General features: G+C 37.1%; 1 protein-coding gene across 1 annotated transcript in view; it reads left to right on the forward strand.

Moving 5' to 3' along the window:
- Nucleotides 1–19,652, forward strand: part of LOC111144478 (ADAM metallopeptidase domain 32) — a 192,555-nt gene that overhangs the window by 13,360 nt on the left and 159,543 nt on the right. The window contains exon 4 of the mRNA XM_022498780.1: nt 6,894–6,973. Within this exon, the coding sequence (XP_022354488.1) occupies nt 6,894–6,973 (80 nt within the window). The remainder of the gene's footprint in view (nt 1–6,893; nt 6,974–19,652) is intronic.

The raw sequence follows: 19,652 nt of genomic DNA on the forward strand, positions 1-19,652 counted from the left end.
TGCCTCCTTAATTTCTCTTTCTTCTGTCTTGTTGTTGGTGTAGAGAAACGCAACTGATTTTTGTGCATTGATTTTATATCCTGACACTTTGCTGAATTCCTGTACAAGTTCTAGCAGTTTTGGAGTGGAGTCTTTTGGGTTTTCCACATATAGTATCATATCATCTGCGAAGAGTGATAGTTTGACTTCTTCTTTGCCGATTTGGATGCCTTTAATTTCCTCTTGTTGTCTGATTGCTGAGGCTAGGAATTCTAGTACTATGTTGAATAGCAGTGGTGATAATGAACATCTCTGCCATGTTCCTGACCTTAGCAGAAAAGCTTTCAGTTTTTCTCCATTGAGAATGATATCTGCGGTGGGTTTTTCATAGATGGCTTTGATAATATTGAGGTATGTGCCCTCTATCCCTACACTTTGAAGAGTTTTGATCAGGAAGGGATGCTGTACTTTGTCAAATGCTTTTTCAGCATCTATTGAGAGTATCATATGGTTCTTGTTCTTTCTTTTATTAGTGTGTTGTATCACATTGATTTGTGGATGTTGAACCAACCTTGCATCCCTGGAATAAATCCTACTTGGTTGTGGTGAATAATCCTTTTTATGTACTATGGCTAGTATTTTGGTGAGAATTTTCGCATCTGTGTTCATCAAGGATATTGGTCTGTAGTTCTCTTTTTTGATGGGATCATTGTCTGGTTTTGGGATCAAGGTGATGCTGGCCTCATAAAATGAGTTTGGAAGTTTTCCTTCCATTTCTATTTTTTGGAACAGTTTCAGGAGAATAGGAATTAGTTCTTCTTTAAATGTTTGGTAGAATTCCCCCAGGAAGCCTCTGGCCCTGGGCTTTTGTTTGTTTGGAGATTTTTGATGACTGTTTCAATCTCCTTACTGGTTATGCGTCTGTTCAGGCTTTCTATTTCTTCCTGGTTCAGTTGTGGTAGTTTATATGTCTCTAGGAACACATCCATTTCTTCCAGATTGTCGAATTTTTTGGCGTAGAATTGCTCATAGTATGTTCTTATAATTGTCTGTATTTCTTTGGTGTTAGTTTTGATCTCTCCTCTTTCATTCATGATTTTATTTATTTGGGTCCTTTCTCTTTTCTTTTTGATAAGTCTCGCCAGGGGTTTATCAATCTTATTAATCCTTTCAAAGAACCAGCTCCTAGTTTCATTGATTTGTTCTCTTATTTTTTTGGTTTCTATTTCATTGATTTCTGCTGTGATCTTTATGATTTCTCTTCTCCTGCTGGGTTTAGGGTTTCTTTCTTGTTCTTTCTCCAGCTCCTTTAGGTATAGGGTTAGGTTGTGTACCTGAGACCTTTCTTGTTTCTTGAGAAAGGCTTGTACCGCTATATATTTTCCTCTCGGGACTGCCTTTGTTGTGTCCCACAGATTTTGAACCGTTGTGTTTTCATTATCATTTGTTTCCATGAATTTTTTCAATTCTTCTTTAATATCCTGGTTGACCCATTCATTCTTTAGAAGGATGCTGTTTAGTCTCCGTGTATTTGGGTTCTTTCCAAATTTCCTCTTGTGATTGAGTTCTAGCTTCAGCGCACTTTGGTCTGAAAATATGCAGGGAATGATTCCAATCTTTTGATACCGGTTGAGACCTGATTTAGGACCGAGGATGTGATCTATTCTGGAGAATGTTCCATGTGCACTAGAGAAGAATGTGTATTCTGTTGCTTTGGGATGAAATGTTCTGAATATATCTGTGATGTCCATCTGGTCCAGTGTGTCATTGAAGGCCTTTATTTCCTTGTTGATCTTTTGCTTGGATGATATGCCCATTTCAGTGAGGGGAGTGTTAAAGTCCCCAACTATTATTGTATTATTGTCAATGTGTTTCTTTGATTTTGTTATTAATTGGTTTATATAGTTGGCTGCTCCCACATTAGGGTCATAGATATTTAAAATTGTTAGATCTTCTTGTTGGACAGTTCCTTTGAGTATGATATAGTGTCCTTCCTCATCTCTTATTATAGTCTTTGGCTTAAAATCTAATTGATCTGATATAAGGATTGCCACTCCTGCTTTCTTCTGATGTCCGTTAGCATGGTAAATTCTTTTCCACCTGCTCACTTTAAATCTGGAGGTGTCTTCGGGTCTAAAATGAGTTTCTTGTAGGCAACATATAGATGGGTTTTGTTTTTTTCTCCATTCTGATTCCCTGTGTCTTTTGATTGGGGCATTTAGCCCATTCACATTCAGGGTAACTATTGAGAGATAGGAATTTAGTGCCATTGTATTGCCTGTAAGGTGACTGTTACTGTATATTGTCTCTGTTCCTTTCTGATCTGCTACTTTTAGACTCTCTCTTTGCTTAGAGGACCCCTTTCAATATTTCCTGTAGAGCTGGTTTGGTGTTTGCAAATTCTTTCAGTTTTTGTTTGTCCTGGAAGCTTTTAATTTCTCCTTCTATTTTCAATGATAGCCTAGCTGGATATAGTATTCTTGGCTGCATGTTTTTCTCATTTAGTGCTCTGAATATATCATGCCAGCTCTTTCTGGCCTGCCAGGTCTCTGTGGATAAGTTTGCTGCCAATCTAATATTTTTACCATTGTATGTTACAGACTTCTTTTCCCGGGCTGCTTTCAGGATTTTCTCTTTGTCACTAAGACTTGTAAATTTTACTATTAGGTAACGGGGTGTGGACCTATTTTTACTGATTTTGAGGGGGGTTCTCTGAACCTCCTGAACTTTGATGCTTGTTCCCTTTGGCATATTAGGGAAATTCTCTCCAATAATTCTCTCCAGTATAGCTTCTGCTCCCCTCTCTCTTTCTTCTTCTTTTGGAATCCCAATTATTCTAATGTTGTTTCGTCTTATGGTGTCACTTATCTCTCGAATTCTCCCCACGTGGTCCAGTAGCTGTTTGTCCCTCTTTTGCTCAGCTTCTTTATTCTCTGTCATTTGGTCTTCTATATCGCTAATTCTTTCTTCTGCCTCATTTATCCTAGCAGTGAGAGCCTCCATTTTTGATTGCACCTCTTTAATAGCTTTTTTGATTTCATCTTGGTTAGATTTTAGTTCTTTTATTTCTCCAGAAAGGGCTTTTATATCTCCCAAGAGGGTTTCTCTTATATCTTCCATGCCTTTTTCAAGCCCAGCTAGAACCTTGAGAATCGTCATTCTGAACTCCAGATCTGACATATTAGCAATGTCTGTATTGATTAGGTCCCTAGCCTTCGGTACTGCCTCTTGTTCTTTTTTTTTTTTTTGTGGTGAATTTTTCCACCTTGTCATTTTGTCCAGATAAGAGTATATGAAGGAGCAAGTAAAATACTAAAAGAGTGGCAAAGACCCCAGGAAAATATGCTTTAACCAAATCAGAAGAGATCCCAAATCGTAGGGGGGATAAAGTGGATAAAAAGAGGTTCAGAAAAAAAAGAAACAATTAAAAAAAGAAAATGAATAAAGAAAAAATATAAAAAAGAAAAAATATATATATTAGATAAACTAGTTAAAAAACGTTAAAAAAGAAAAGGGTAAAAAGTTAAAAAAAATTTAGTAGAAGAAGAAAAAAAATTGAAAAAGAAAAAAATTAAATTAACTGCAAGACTAGAGAATCATGGGGAGAAAGCCATGAGTTCCGTGCTTTGCTTTCTCCTCCTCTGGAATTCCGCTGCTCTCCTTGGTATTGAAACTGCACTCCTTGGTAGGTGAACTTGGTCCTGGCTGGGTTTCTTGTTGATCTTCTGGGGGAGGGGCCTGTTGTAGTGATTCTCAAGTGTCTTTGTTCCAGGAGGAATTGCACCGCCCTTACCAGGGGCTGGACTGAGTAATCTGCTCAAGTTTGCTTTCGGGAGTTTTTGTTCCCTGAGCGCTTTCCTTAGAGTTCCGGAGGACAGGAATGAAAATGGCAGCCTCCCAGTCTCCGGCCCGGATGAGCCGAGAGCTCGGGGCCCCACTCCTCATTGCACCCTCAGAGAACAGCGCCCAATTACTCCCATCTTCCTGGCCTCCGGCTGTGCTCCAAGCTCACCGAGCCTGTGACTGGTTCAAGGTAACCCCGAGCTGAGAGCTCACTCCTTGGCTCTGTCTCTGTAGCCAGTTTCCCCGTTCTAATATCTGCAAGCTCTGCGACACTCAGACACCCCCGATCCTCTGTGACCCTGCGGGACCTGAGGCCAAGCTGACCCCTTGTGGGCTTCACCCCGGTTTAGCCTCTGGAGCGATGTCTCTCAGCGGAACAGACTTTTAAAAGTCCTGATTTTGTGCTCCATTGCTCCGCCGCTTGTCAGGAGCCGGCCCCTCCCGCCGTGGTCTATCTTCCCGTCGCTTTGGATTCACTTCTCTGCCAGTCCTACCTTTCAGAAAGTGGTTGATTTTCTGTTTCTAGAATTGCTGTTCTTCTTCTCTTCGATCTCCTGTTGGATTTGTAGGTGTTTGCAATCTTTAGATAAGCTATCTAGCTGATCTCCTGCTACCTGAAGTAGTCTCAGCCTGCTACTTCTCCGCCATCTTTTCTCCTCCCCCCGATCTTAGAACTTCTTACTTATATGATACTTTTTTGATATCATGTTTTTGGTAAAGTCTTTTCACTGCAAAAATTTGATTTTTTGTTTATTTTCTGGGTGCCTTTGTGTATGTTCTCTTAATTTGGAATACTTACAGTGCTAACATAAAGGATTAAATTTTTTATTTAGGCAGTAATAGTGATTCCTCACTGTAATTAGAAAGTTTAGTATCTTATTGCTACCCACTTCCTGTTCTCCCCTTTAATATATGACTGTGGTTATTTTAAGTCTTAGTTCTATATTGTTACGCCATTGAACAATATGTTTCTACTTCTACCACTTGATTTTCAGCTTTAGTCACAATTCTTTTTGGGCCACAATGCAGTAAATTTAAGGAAATCAATATGCACATATGGTTTTCCTCTTCTTCTATACTGCCTGACATTATTGTATATGTTACTATATTTATATCATTTGCTCTCTATTAAATAACTATAATTCTCAAGGTTGTTTTAGCCTTATTCTATATTTAAGTTTATTTAATACCTGCTGCTAACCTTTTACTTTAAGTATACTGGTATCTTCGTTGAAAGAATTTCTCTGCCTTTTGTGACAGGGACTTTGAGCTATTTCCTTTACGTTTTTGCTTGTGAATACATCTCCTTTCCCTCTATGTTCGAATGAAAGTATTGCTGGGTATGAAGTTCGAGGTTTTTCACACTTCACTTTCTTAAAGATTTTCAAAAGAACTTGTTCTTCAAATGTGTAAAAGTGTATGGGAATAGCCCTATGCTTAAAACTCTGAGACCACAGTATATACAATCAGTCTTCCAGTTATCATCTTCTTTCATTGAAGTTTCTACATATGCATAGAACAATATGGGAATAGCCATATGCTTCTCATTGAAACTATACTATATATAAACAATTGTTAAAGTAACATCTTTTTCAATGATATATATGTGTTTGTAAATGTATGTGTAAAAAATGTGGGAGTAGACCTATTCTTAACTGAATATAACTACATGAAATATAATGTGCGTTTCATGTAAAACTTTCTTTCATTATAATAAAAGTGTTTATAAACATATGATAGCATATAATAAGAGTCCTGTGTTTGTAAATGGATGTGTAGAAGCATAAGGGAAGAGCCTTGGGTTTCACTCACTGAAACGACATTGTGTATAAACCATCAAGTGTAACATCTTCTTTAATTAATATAAACCCTGTAACACCCAAACTCCCTAACCCTAACCCCAACCTTAGCCCCAAATCCCAACCTCTTAACCCCCAAAACTTAACTCCTAAACCTAAACCCTAATCATCACCCTAACCCTAACCCCCAACCCTTAAACCTAACCCTAAATTGAACTCTCTGGAGAGTTCTCTAAACAGCAGGATACCAGGCACATATACCCTCACCCCTGACCCTAAACTTAACCCTAAATCTGACATTGGCCATAAAACCGAACCCTAACCCAGCATCTGAGAAGAAGAAAAAAAAAAGTGGCATATGGGCAATGAAATGTTACTCAGCCATAAAAAAAGAGAACAAAATCTTGCCATTAGCAATGACGTAGATGGAACTACAGAGTAGCATGCTAACTGAAATAAGACAGGAAAGATGAATACCATATGATTTCATGCATATGCAGAATTTAAGAAACAAAACAAATGAGCAAGGGTGGGGGTAGAGGCAAACCAAGAAACAGATCCTTAATTATAGAGAAAAAACTAATGGTTACCAGAGGGAGGTGAGTGAGGGCATGGGTTAAATAGGTGATGGGAATTAAGGAGTGAACTTGTGATGAGCATTGGGTGTTATATGGAAGTATTGAATCACTATATTGTACATCTGAAACTAATATTAACATGTATTGTAACCAGTTGGAATTTAAATAAAAACTTAAAAAAATACATTGTTCTTCATTTATAATGTTGAATAATGTACAAATTATCAGGCTAGTCTGCTTTCTCCCTTATGCTCAGTATGATTTTCTTTTTCTTTCTGTTTGCTCACAGGCCTATAGGATTCTTTCTTTCTCTTAGACACCCAATAACTTTCGTAGACTATGTCTGTTTTAATTATTACTGTTATTCATGAATTCAGGGTACTTTCCAGTCTATGGTTTCTAATCTTTTATTTCAGCAAAGTTTTCTTGAAGTTTATCTTTGACTGTTTTTTGGTCTGTTTTCCTCAGGAGTAACAAATTTTGTGTAATTTTAATACTATGCCCCTGTCTCCACCCTCTGTCCTTTCTTTGGTCTTTCATAACTATCTTGCCTGTTTTTGAATTGTTTTCAAGATTTTTGTAGGAGTACATAGTGATTACTCATATGTGCACAAGTGAATTCTACAAAAGAACCTGAACAAATATTTAGTCAGGTATAAGACACAATTATTAACTCTCTTTTTCCTTTCTTCAGGTTCTCAAAATTCATTTCTACAAATTGTAGTTCCAGAGAAAATCCAAGCAAATACAAGTTATAATTCAGAAGCAGAAAATGTAAGCGATATTTTTCACATTAATATTATCTGAAATTTTTATTTCTATTAATAGCAATTAAATATATCAACCCCATTATAGAATGAATATAAGTATGCAATATTACTACTGATATGGAATTTAAAGTTTTGATAGTAAAAGTAAATATATGGATCAAAATGTTGTGTTTTATCTAACAGTTGTCACTGCTTTATGGCAAAAGTTTTAAAGGTTCAAATAAATAAAAATGAGCACCTGGGTGGCTCAGTCGTTAAGCATCTGCCTTTGGTTCAGGTCATGATCCCAGGCTCCTGGGATTGAGTCCTGTGTCGTGCTCCTTGCTCAGCAAGGAGTCTGCTTCTCTGTCTCCCTCTGTGTGTTCCCTCTCTCTCCCTCTCTCTCTCTCTCTCAGTCTTGCTCAAGTAAATAAATAAAATCTTAAAAAAATGAAGTAGAAGATTTAGGGTCTTACATGAGGAATATCTAGATGATTGACTGAAGAGAATAATTTCTCCAAAGTGGTTAAGGAGAATCTCTTTAAAATTTTTTTTAAAATTTCAAATACAGTTGACATACAATGTTACCTTAGTTTCAGGTGTACAACATAGTGATTCATCACCTCTATACCTATGCTGTGCTCACCACAAGTGTAATTACCATCTGTCACCATATGACACTATTATAATATCATTGACCATATTTCCTTGCTGTACCTTTTATTTTCATGACTTATTCCATATAAATGAAAGCCTGTATCTTCCACTCCCCTTCAGGCATTTTGCCCATCCCTTAAACCCCTTTCCCTCTGGCAACCATCCATTTGTTCTTTGTATTTACAGGTCCAGATCGCTTTTTGCTTGTTTATTAACTTGTTTTGTTTTTTTAGATTCCTCATATGAGTAAAATCATATGTCTTTCTCAGTCTGACTTATTTCACTTAGCATAACACTCTCAGGATCCATGCATGCTATTAAAAATGACAAGATTTCATCCTTATTTACTGTTATGTTATATTCGTGTGTGTGCATGTGTGTACCACTTTTTCTTTACCTATTCATTTATCAGTGGACACTTAGATTGTTTCCATATCCCATCTACTGTAAATAGTGTTGCAGTACATATATGGGGTACATGTGTCTTTTTGAATTCATGTTTTCATTCTGTTTATTATTTATTTCCAGTATAATTAACAGTATTATATTAGTTTCAAGTGTACAATATGGTGATTCTCATTGCTCATCATCATAAGTGTACTTTTAACCCCCTCCCTGTTTCACCTATCCTCACATCTATCTTCCCTCTGGAAATCACTGGTTTCTTCTCTATATTTAAGGGTCTGCTTTTTGTTTGTCTTTTTTTCTTCGTTTTGTTCCTTTAATTCCACTGTGAATGAAATCATATGGTATTTCTCTTTCTCTGACTGACATATTTCTCTTAGCATCACACCTTCCAGATCCATTCATATTGTTGGAAATGGCAAGATACCATTCTTTTTTATGGTTGAATAATATTCTATTGTGTAGATGTACCACATCATCTTTATCCATTCATCTATCTACGGACATTTGGGTTCCTTCCACATCTTGGCTATTACAAATAATGTGGCAATAAACATAAGGGTATACATATCTTTTCAAATTAGTGTTTTTATATTCTTTAGGCAAATACCCAGTAGCAGAATTACTGGATCATATGGTCATTCTTTTCTTAATTTTTTGAGGAACCTCCATACTCTTTTCCACAGTGGCTGTACAAGTTTGCATTCCCACCAAAAGTGCACTAGGTTTCTTTTTTCTACCTACTTGCCAACACTTGTTGTTTCTTGTGTTTTTATTTTAGGCATTCTGACTGGTCTGAGGTGATATCTCATTATAGCTTTGATTTGCATTTTCTTGATGATAAGTGATGTTGAGCATCTTTTCATATAACTGTTGTCCATCTGTATGTCTTCTTTGGAGAAATGTCTGTTCATGTCTAGTGCCCATTTTTAAATTGGATTATTTGAGGGTTTTTTGATGTTAAGTTGTTAATATACATTTTGGGTATTTGGTGTTAATATACATTTTGGATATTAACCTCTTATCAAATATACCATTTGCAAATATTTCCTCCCATTTGTTGAGTCGTCTTTTAGTTTTTTTATTGTTTTCTTTGGTGGGTAAGCTTTTTATTTTGTTACATTCCCAGTAGTTCAATTTTGCTTTTGTTTCCTTTGCCAGAAGAGACATATCTAGAAAAATGTTTCTATAGTTGATGCGAAAAATTAGTGCCTATGTTTTCTTCTAGAAATTTTATATTTTTGGGTTTTATATTTTGGGCTTTTATGCATTTTTTAAAAATCATTTTTAAAAATTTATTTTCAGCATAACAGTATTCATTGTTTTTGTACCACACCCAGTGCTCCATGCAATCCGTGCCCTCTCTAACACCCACTACCTGGTTCCCCCAACCTCCCCCCACACCTCTTCAAACCCTTCAGATTGTTTTTCAGAATCCATAGTCTCTCATTGTTCACCTCCCCTTCCAATTTCCCCCAACTGCCTTCTCCTAACTCCCCATGTCCTCCATGCTATTTGTTATGCTCCACAAATAAGTGAAACCATATGATAATTGACTCTCTTTGCTTGACTTATTTCATTCAGCATAATCTCTTCCAGTCCCGTCCATGTTGCTACAAAAGTTGGGTATTCATCCTTTCTGATGGAGGCATAATACTCCATAGTGTATATGGACCACATCTTCCTTATCCATTCGTCCGTTGAAGGGCATCTTGGTTCTTTCCACAGTTTGGCAACCGTGGCCATTGCTGCTATAAACATTGGGGTACAGATGGCCCTTCTTTTCACTACATCTGTATCTTTGGGGTAAATACCCAGTAGTGCAATTGCAGGGTCATAGGGAAGTTCTATTTTTAATTTCTTGAGGAATCTCCACACTGTTCTCCAAAGAGGCTGCACCAACTTACATTCCCACCAACAGTGTAAGAGGGTTCCCCTTTCTCCACATCCCCTCCAACACATGTTGTTTCCTATCTTGCTAATTTTGGCCATTCTAACTGGTGTAAGGTGATATCTCAATGTAGTTTTAATTTGAATCTCCCTGATGGCTAGTGATGATGAACATTTTGTCATGTGTCTGATAGCCATTTGTATGTCTTCATTGGAGAAGTGTCTGTTCATATCTTCTGCCCATTTTTTGATATGATTATCTGTTTTGTGTGTGTTGAGTTTGAGGAGTTCTTTATAGATCCTGGATATCAATCTTTTGTTTGTACTGTCATTTGGAAATATCTTTTCCCATTCCGTGGGTTGCGTCTTTGTTTTGTTGACTGTTTCCTTTGCTGTGCAGAAGCTTTTGATTTTGATGAAGTCCCAAAAGTTTATTTTGGCTTTTGTTTCCTTTGCCTTTGGAGGCATATCTTGAAAGAAGTTGCTGTGGCTGATATTGAAGAGGTTACTGCCTATGTTCTCCTCTAGGATTCTGATGGATTCCTGTCTCACGTTGAGGTCTTTTATCCATTTTGAGTTTATCTTTATGCATTTTGAGTCTATTTTTGTGTATGGTATAACATAGGGGTCCAGTATCATTTTGTTGCATGTGGCTGTCCTGTTTTTCGCACATGTTGAAGAGACTATCTTTTTTTGCATGGCATATTCTTTCCTGCTTTGTCAAAGATGAATTGACCCTGTAGTTGTGGGTTTATTTCTAGGCTCTCTATTCTGTTCTGTTGATCTATGTGTCTATGTTTTTGTCAGTACCATGCTGTTTTGATTACTACAGGTTTGTAGTTTAATTTGAAATCTGGGGTTGTGATGCCTGCAGCTTTACTTTTCAAGATTGCTTTGGTTATTCAGAGTCTTCTGTGGTTCCATACAAATTTCAGGATTATTTGCTCTCATTCTATGAAAAATGATGGTATTGCATTAAATCTGTAGGTTGTTTTGGATAGTAGACATTTTAACAATATTAATTCTCCCAGTCTATGTGCATGGAACATTGTTTTAGTAGTGTGTGTTATCTTCAGGTTTTTTTCATCAGTGTTTTATAGTTTTGAAAGTACAAGTCTTTCATCTCCTTGGTTAAGTTTATTCCTAAATATTTTATTATTTTTTGTATAATTATAAATGGGATTGTTTTCTTTTTTCTTTTTTTTTGTTATTAATACATAGTGTATTATTTGTTTCAGGGGTACAGGTCTGTGATTCATCAGTCTTACACAATTCACAGCACTCACCATAGCACATACCCTCCCAAGCGTCCATCACCTACCCACCCCTACCCTCCCTCCCCACTCCCCAGCCACCCTCAGTTTGTTTCCTGAGATTAAGTCTCTTATGGTTTGTCTCCCTCTCTGGTTTCATCGTTTCATTTTTTTCCCTCCCTTCCCTATGATCTTCGGTTCTTTTTCTCAAATTCCTCATATCAGTGAGATCATATGATAATTGTCTCTCTTTGATTGACTTATTTTGCTTAGCATAATACCCTCTAGTTCCATCCATGTTGTTGCAAATGGCAAGATTTTGGTTTTTTTGATGGCTGCATAGTATTCCATTCTGTGTATGTGTGTATGTGTATCTCACATCTTCTTTATCCATTCATCTGTTGATGGACATTGGGGTGCACATGCCCCTTTGGAATACTACATTTGCATCTTTAGGGTAAATACCCAATAGTGCAATTGCTGGGTCATAGGGTAGCTCTATTTTCACTTTTTTGAGGAACCTCCATACTGTTTTCCAGAGTGGCTACACCAGCTTGCATTCCTACCAACAGTGTAGGAGGGTTCCCCTTTCTCCGCATCCTCGCCAGCATCTGTCATTTCTTGACTTGTTAATTTTAGCCATTCTGACTGGTGTGAGGTGATATCTCATTGTGGTTTTGATTTCTATTTCCCTGATGCCGAGTGATGTGGAGCACTTTTTCATGTGTCTGTTGGCCATCTGGATGTCTTCTTTGCAGAAATGTCTGTTCATGTCTTCTGCCCATTTCTTGATTGGATTATTTGTTCTTTGGTGTTGAGTTTGATAAGTTATTTATAGATTTTGGATACTAGCCCTTTATCTGATCTGTCATTTGCAAATATCTTCTCCTATTCTGTCGAATAGTCTCTTGGTTTTGTTTTCCTTTGCTGTGCAAAACCTTTTGATCTTGATGAAGTCCTAATAGTTCATTTTGCCCTTGTTTCCCTAGCCTTTGGTGATATTTCTAGGAAGAAGTTGCTGCAGCTGAGGTTGAAGAGGTTGTGCCTGTGTTCTCCTCAAGGATTTTGATGGATTCCTGTCTCACATTGAGGTCTTTTATCCATTTGGAGTCTATTTTTGTGTGTGGTGTAAGGAAATGGTCCAGTTTCATTTTTATGCATGTGACTGTCGATTTTCCCAACACCATTTGTTGAGGAGACTCTCTTTTTCCCATTGGAGATTCTTTCCTGCTTTGTCAAAGATTAGTTGACCATAGAGTTGAGGGTCCATTTCTGGGCCCTCTGTATTTTGTTCCATTGATCTGTGTGTCTGTTTTTGTGCCAGTACCATACTGTCTTGATGATGACAGCTTTGTAATAGAGCTTGAAATCTGGAATTGTGATGCTGCCAACTTTGGTTTTCTTTTTCAACATCTCTCTGGCTATTTGGGGTCTTTTCTGGTTCTGTATAAATTTTAAGATCACATAAAGTATCATATCATCTGCAAATAGTGATAGTTTGACTACTTCTTTGCCAATTTGGATGCTTTTATTTCTTTTTTGTTATCTCATTGCTGAGGCTAGGTCTCTAGTACTATTTTGAATAGCAGTGGTGATAACGGTCAGCCATGCCATGTTCTTGACCTTAAGGGAAAAACTTTCATGTTTACCCCATTCGATAATATTCACTGTGGGTTTTTCATAGATGTCTTTGATGATATTGAGGTATGTACACTCTGTCCCTATACTGTGAAGAGTTTTGATCAAGAAGGTATGCTGTACTTTGTCAAATGCTTTTTCGGCATCTATTGAGAGTATCATTTGGTTCTTGTTCTTTCTTTCATTAATGTATTGTATCACATTGATTGATTTGTAGCTGTTGAACCAACCTTGGAGCCCAGGAATAAATTCCACTTGGTCATAATCCTTTTAATGTACTGTTGGATCCTATTGGCTAGCACTTTGGTGAGAATTTTTGCATCCATGTTCATCAGGAATATTGGTCTGTAATTCTCCTTTTTGATGGGGCCTTTGTTTGGTTTTGGGATCAAGGTGATGCTGGCCTCATAAAATGAGTTTGGAAGTCTTCCTTCCATTTTAATTTTTTTGGAACAGTTTCAGGAGAATAGGTATTAATTATTCCTTAAATGTTGGGTAGAATTCCCCTGGGAAACTGTCTGGCCCTGGGCTTTTGTTTGTTTGGAGATTTTTGATGAGTGCTTCCATCTCCTTACTGGCTATGGGTCTGTTCAGGTTTTCTATCTCTTCCTGGTTCAGTTTTGGTAGTTTATACATCTCTAGGAATGTATCCATTTCTTCCAGATTGTCAAATTTGCTGGTGTGTAGTTGCTCATAATATGTCCTTATAATTGTATTTCTTTGATGCTGGTTGTGATCTTTCCTCTTTCATTCATGATTTTATTTATTTGGCTCCTTTCTCTTTTCTTTTTGATAAATCTGGCCAGGGGTTTATCAGTCTTAATTCTTTCAAAGAATTAGCTCCTCGTTTCGTACTGGTCTTTTGATTTCTATTTCATTGATTTCTGTTCTGACCTTTATTATTTCTTTTCTCCTGCTGGGTTTAGGCTTTCTTTGCTGTTCTTTCTCTAGCTCCTTTAAGTGTAGGATTCAGTTGTGTATTTGAGACCTTCCTTGTTTCTTGAGAAAGGCTTGTTTTGCTATATGCTTTCCTGTTAGGACCACCTTTGCTGTATTCCAAAGGTTCTGAAATGTCCAGTTTTCATTTTCACTTATTTCCATGAATTTTTAAAATTTTCCTTTATTTTCCTGGTTGACTAATTTATTCTTTAGTAGGATGTCCTTTAGCCTCCATGTATTTGAGTTCTTTCCAATGTTCCTCTTGTGGTTGAGTTCTAGTTCTAGCACTGTGGTCTGAAAATATGTAGGGAATGATTCCAGTCTTTTGGTACCAGTTGAAATCTGATTTGTGACCCAGGATGTGATCTATACTGGAGAATATTCCATGTGCATTAGAGAAGAATGTGTATCCTGTTGCTTTGGGATGGGAATGTTCTGAATATGTCTGTGATGTCCGACTCGTCCAGTGTCATTTAAAGCCTTTATTTCCTGTTGATCATTTGCTTAGATGATCTGTTCATTTCAGTGAGGGGGTCCTAAAGTCTCCTACTATTACTGTATTATTGTCAATATGTTTTTTGATTTTGTTATTAATTGGTTCATTTAATTGGTTGCTCCCATGTTTGGGAACATAGATGTTTAAAATTGTTAGATCTTCTTGTTGGACAGACCCTTTAAGTATGATATAGTGTTCTTCATTTTTGGCTTAAAATCTAATTTGTCTGATATAAGGATTGCCACCCCAGCTTTCTTTTGATGTCCATTAGCATGATAAATTGTTTTCCACTCCCTCACTTTAAATCTGGAAGTGTTTTTGGTCTAAAATGAGTGTCTTGTGACAGCATATTGATGGGTCTTGTTTTTTTATCCATTCTGATATTGTGTGTCTTTTGATTGGGGCATTTAGCCCATTTACATTCAGGGTAAGTATTGAAAGATATGAATATAGTGCTATTGTATTGTCTGTAAGGTGACTGTTACTGTGTATTGTTTCTGTTCCCTTTTGGTCTACTACTTTTAGGCTCTCTCTTTACTTAGAGTACTACTTTCAATATTTCCTGTAGGGCTGATTTGGTATTTGCAAATTCTTCTAGTTTTCTGTTTGTCCTGGAAGCTTTTTATTTCTCCTTCTATATTCAATGACAGCCTAGCTAGATATAGTATTTTTGGTTGTACATTTTTCTCACTTAGTGTTCTGAATATATTGTGCCAGTCCTTTCTGGCCTGCCAGGTCTCTGTGGATAGGGCTGCTGCCAATCTAATTTTTCCACCACTGTAGGTTACAGACCTCTTGTCCGGAGCTGCTTTCAGGATTTTCTCTTTATCTCTGAGACTTGTAAGTTTTCCTATTAGATGACAGGTTGTTGACATATTTTTATTGATTTTGAGGGGGGTTCTCTGTGCTTCCTGGATTTTGATGCCTGTTTCCTTCTGCAAATTAGGGAAGTTCTCTGCTATAATTTATTTCAATATACCTTCTACCCTCTCTCTCGTCTTCTTCTGGGATCCCAATTATTCTAATATTATTTAATCTTATTGTATCACTTATCTCCAAATTCTCTCCTTGTGGTCCAGTAGTTTATCTGTCTTTTTCCTACCTTCTTTATTCTCCATCATTTGGTTTTCTATGTCACTAATTCTCTCTTCTGCCTCATTTATCATAGTACTAAGATTCTCCAGTTTTTTAAAAAATTTATTTTTATTTTATTTTTTCAGTGTTCTAAGATTCATTGTTCACGCACCACACCCAGTGCTCCATGCAATACCTGCCCTCCTTAATACCCACCACCAGGCTCAGCTATACCCCAGCCTCCCTCTCCTCCCAAACCCTCAGTTTGTTTCTCAGAGTGCACAGTCTCTCATGGTTCGTCTCCCCTTCCAGTTTCCCCCAATTCACTTTTCCTTTCCTTCTTCTAATGTCCTCCATGTTATTCCTTATGCTCCACAAGTAAGTGAAACCATATGACAATTGACTCTCTGTGCTTGACTTATTTCACTAGGCATAATCTCCTCCATCCCATCCATGTTGATACAAAAGTTGGGTATTCATTCTTTCTGATGCAGGCATAATATTCCATTGTATATATGTACCATATCTTCTTTATCCATTTGTCTGTTGAAGGGCATCTTGGCTCTTTTCACAGTTTGGGGATTGTGGCCATTGTTGCTATAAACATTGGAGTACAGATGGACCTTCTTTTCACTACATCTGTATCTTTGGGGTAAATACCCAGTAGGGCAATTGCAAGGTCTTGGTCTTGGTTAGCTCTATTTTTCATTTCTTAAGGACTCTCCATGCTATTTTTCAAAGTGGTTGCACCAACTTGCATTCCCCAACACTGTGAGAGGGCTCCCTTTTCTCCACTCCTCTTCAACACTTGTTGTTTCTTGTATTTTTATTTTGGCCATTCTAACTGGTATAAGGTGGCATCTCAATGTGATTTTGATTTAAATCTCCCTGATGGCTAATGATGATGAACATTTTTCATTGTGTCAGTTAGCCATTTGAATGTCTTCTTTGGAGAAGTGTCTGTTCATGTCTTCTGCCCATTTTTAGATGTGATTATCTGTTTTTTGGGTGTTGAGTTTGAGGAGTTCTTTATAGATCTTGGATATCAGCCCTTTATCTATAGTGTCATTTGTGATACTTTCCCATTCTGTGGGTTGCCTGTTTGTTTTATTGGCTGTTTCTTTTGCTATGCAGAAGCTTTTTATCTTGATGAAGTCCCAAAAGTTCATTTCTGCTTTTATTTCCCTTGCCTTTGGAGACATGTCTTGAAAGAAGTTTGTGGCCACTGTCAGAGAGGTTACTGCCTATGTTCTTCTCTAGGATTTTGTTAGATTCCTCTCTCACATTGAGGTCTTTTATCCATTTTGAGTTTATTTTTGTGTATGGTGTCAGAATAGTCAAGTTTCATTCTTCTATTTATAGGTGTCCCAATTTTCCCAGCACCATTTATTGACAAGACTGTTCTTTTCTGACTGGATATTTTTTCCTGCATTGTCGAATATTATTTGACCATATGTGATCTGTGTGTCTGTTTTTGTGCAAGTACTATGCTGTCTTGTTGATCACAGCTTTGTAGTAAAGCTTGAAATTAGGCAACGTGATGCCCCAGCTTTGTTTTTCTTTTTCAACATTTCCTTAGGAATTTGGGATCTTTTCTAGTTCCGTACAAATTTTAGGATTTTTTTTTCCAGCACTTTGAAAAATGTTGGTGGACTTTTGATTGGGATGGCATTGAAAGTGTAGATTGCTCTGGGCAGTATAGGCATTTTAACAATGTTTATTCTTCCAATCCATGAGCATGGAATACTTTTCCACCTTTTTGCGTCTTCTTCAATTTCTTCATGAGTGTTCTGTAGTTCCTTGAGTACAGATCCTTTACCTTTTTGTTTAGGTTTATTCCAAGGTATCTTATGGTTCTTGGTGCTAGAGTAAATGGAATTGATTCTGTTGTTTCCCTTTTTATATTTTCATTATTAGTGTATAAGAAAGCAACTGATTTCTGTGTGTATATTTTGTATCCTGACACGTTACTGAATTGCTGTATGAGTTCTAGTAGTTTGGGGGTGGAGTCTTTTGGGTTTTCCATATAAAGTATCATGTCATCTGCAAAGAGAGAGAGTTTGACTTCTTCTTTGCCAATTTGAATACCTTATATTTTTTTATGTTGTCTGATTGTTGAGGCTAGGAATTCTAGTACTATGTGGAACAATAGTGATGAGAGTAGGCATCCTTGTCATGTTCCTGATCTCAAAGGAAAGGCTGTCAGCATTTCCTCATTGAAAATGATATTCACTGTGGGTTTTTCATAGATAGATTTTATGAAGTTGAAGAATGTTCCTTCGATCCCTATACTTTAAATAGTTTTAACCAGGAATGGATGCTGTATTTTGTCAAATACTTTTTCTGCTTTAGTTGAGAGGACCATGTTGACATGTTGACATGTTCTGTCAAGAACTATGTGGTTCTTCTCTCTTCTCTTATTGATTTGTTCTATCACATTGATTGATTTGCGAATGTTGAGCCACACTTGCATCCCAGGGATAAAGCCCACCTGGTCATGGTGATCAATCTTTTTAATGTACTTTTGGATCCTAGTAGCTAGATTCTTCTTGAGAATCTTGGCATCCACATTCATCAGTGATATTGGTCTGAAATTCTCCTTTTGATGGGGTCTTAACCTGGTTTGGGGATCAGGGTAATGCTGGCTTCATAGAAAGAGTCTGGGAGTTTTCCTTCTGTTTCTATTTTTTGAAACCGTTTCAGGAGAATAAGTATTATTTCTTCTTTTGAATGTTTAGTAGAATTCCCCAGGGAAACCATCAGGTCCTGGGCTCTTGTTTTTTGGGAGGTTTTTGATCACTGCTTCAATCTCGTTACTAGATATTGGTTTATTCAAGTTGTCAGTTTCTTCCTGTTTCAGTCTTGGAAGTTTAGAGGTTTCCAGGAATGAATCCATTTCTTCAAGGTTGCTTAACTTACTGGCATATAACTGTTGATAATAATTTCTGATGATTGTTTCTGTCCTTTTCATTCTGTCCATTTCATTCATTGGGTCCTCTCTCTTTTCTTTTGCATTAGTTTGGCGAATGTTTTTCGATTTTATTGTTTCTGTCAAAAAACCAGCTTCTAGTTTTGTTGATGTGTTATATGATATCTCTAGTTTCTATCTCATTGATCTCTGCTCTAATCTTCATTATTTCCCTTCCTGTGCCTGGGTTGGCTTAATTTGTTGTTGATTCTCCAGTTCTTTAAGGTATAGAGACAGCTGGTGTATTCTGGATTTTTCAATTGTTTTGGGGGAGACTCGGATGGCTATGTATTTCCGCCTTAGGACTGCCTTTGCTGTATCCCAGAGGTTTTGGTCCTAAGTGTCTTCATTCTCATTGGTTTCCATGAATTGTCTAAGTTCTTCTTTGATTTCCTGGTTGATCCAAACATTCTTAAGCAAGGTGGTCTTTGGCTTCCATTTGTTTGAATTCCTTCCAAGCTTTTTCTTGTGGTTGAGTTCCAGTTTCAAAGCACTGTGGTCTGAGAATATGCAGGGAATAATCGCAGTCTTTTGGTATTGGTTGAACCTTGATTTGTGACCCAGTATGTGGTCTATTCTTGAGAATGTTCCATGTGCACTTGACAAGAATGAGTATTCTGCTGTTCTAGGGTGGAATGTTCTGTATATATCTATGAGGTCCATCTGGTCCAATGTGTCATTCAATGCTCTTGTTTCTTTATTGATTTTCTGCTTGGACAATCTGCCTATTACTGAGAGTGGCATGTTAAGATCCTCTACTATTAATGTATTCATGTCAATATGACTCTTTAATTAACAGTTGGCTTATGTAGTTGGCTGCTCCCATATTGGGGGCATAAATATATATAATTGTTAGATCTTCTTGTTGGATAGATGCTTTAAGAATGATGTAGCATCCTTCTGTATCTCTGACCACAGTCTTTAGCTTAAAATCTAATTTATCTGATATGAGAATCACTACCCCAGCTTTCTTTTGAGGCACATTGACATGAAAGATGGTTCTCCATCCCTTCACTTTCAGTCTGGATATATTCTTAGGTTCCATTGTGTCTTTTGTAGAAAGCATATGGACAGGTTCTGTCATTTTATCCAGTCTGCAACCCTGTGCCTTTTTATGGGTGCATTTAGACTGTTTACGTTGAGAGTGATTATTGAAACATAAGTTTTTAGTGACATCATGTTGCCTGAGAAGTCCTTGTTTCTATAAATTGTGTCTGTAAATTTCTGTTCTATGTCACTCTTGAGTTCTTTCTTCTTTTGTAGAACCCTCCCCCTTAATATTTCTTGTAGTGCTGGCATGGTGCTCACAAACTCTTTTAAACCTTGCCCGTCTTGGAAGATCTTTATGTCTCCATCCATTCTGAATGTCAGAATAAAGTATTCT

This window comes from Enhydra lutris, unplaced genomic scaffold (genome assembly GCF_002288905.1).
Source record: "Enhydra lutris kenyoni isolate GAN:26980312 unplaced genomic scaffold, ASM228890v2 scaffoldscaffold11, whole genome shotgun sequence".
Lineage (NCBI taxonomy): Eukaryota > Metazoa > Chordata > Mammalia > Carnivora > Mustelidae > Enhydra > Enhydra lutris.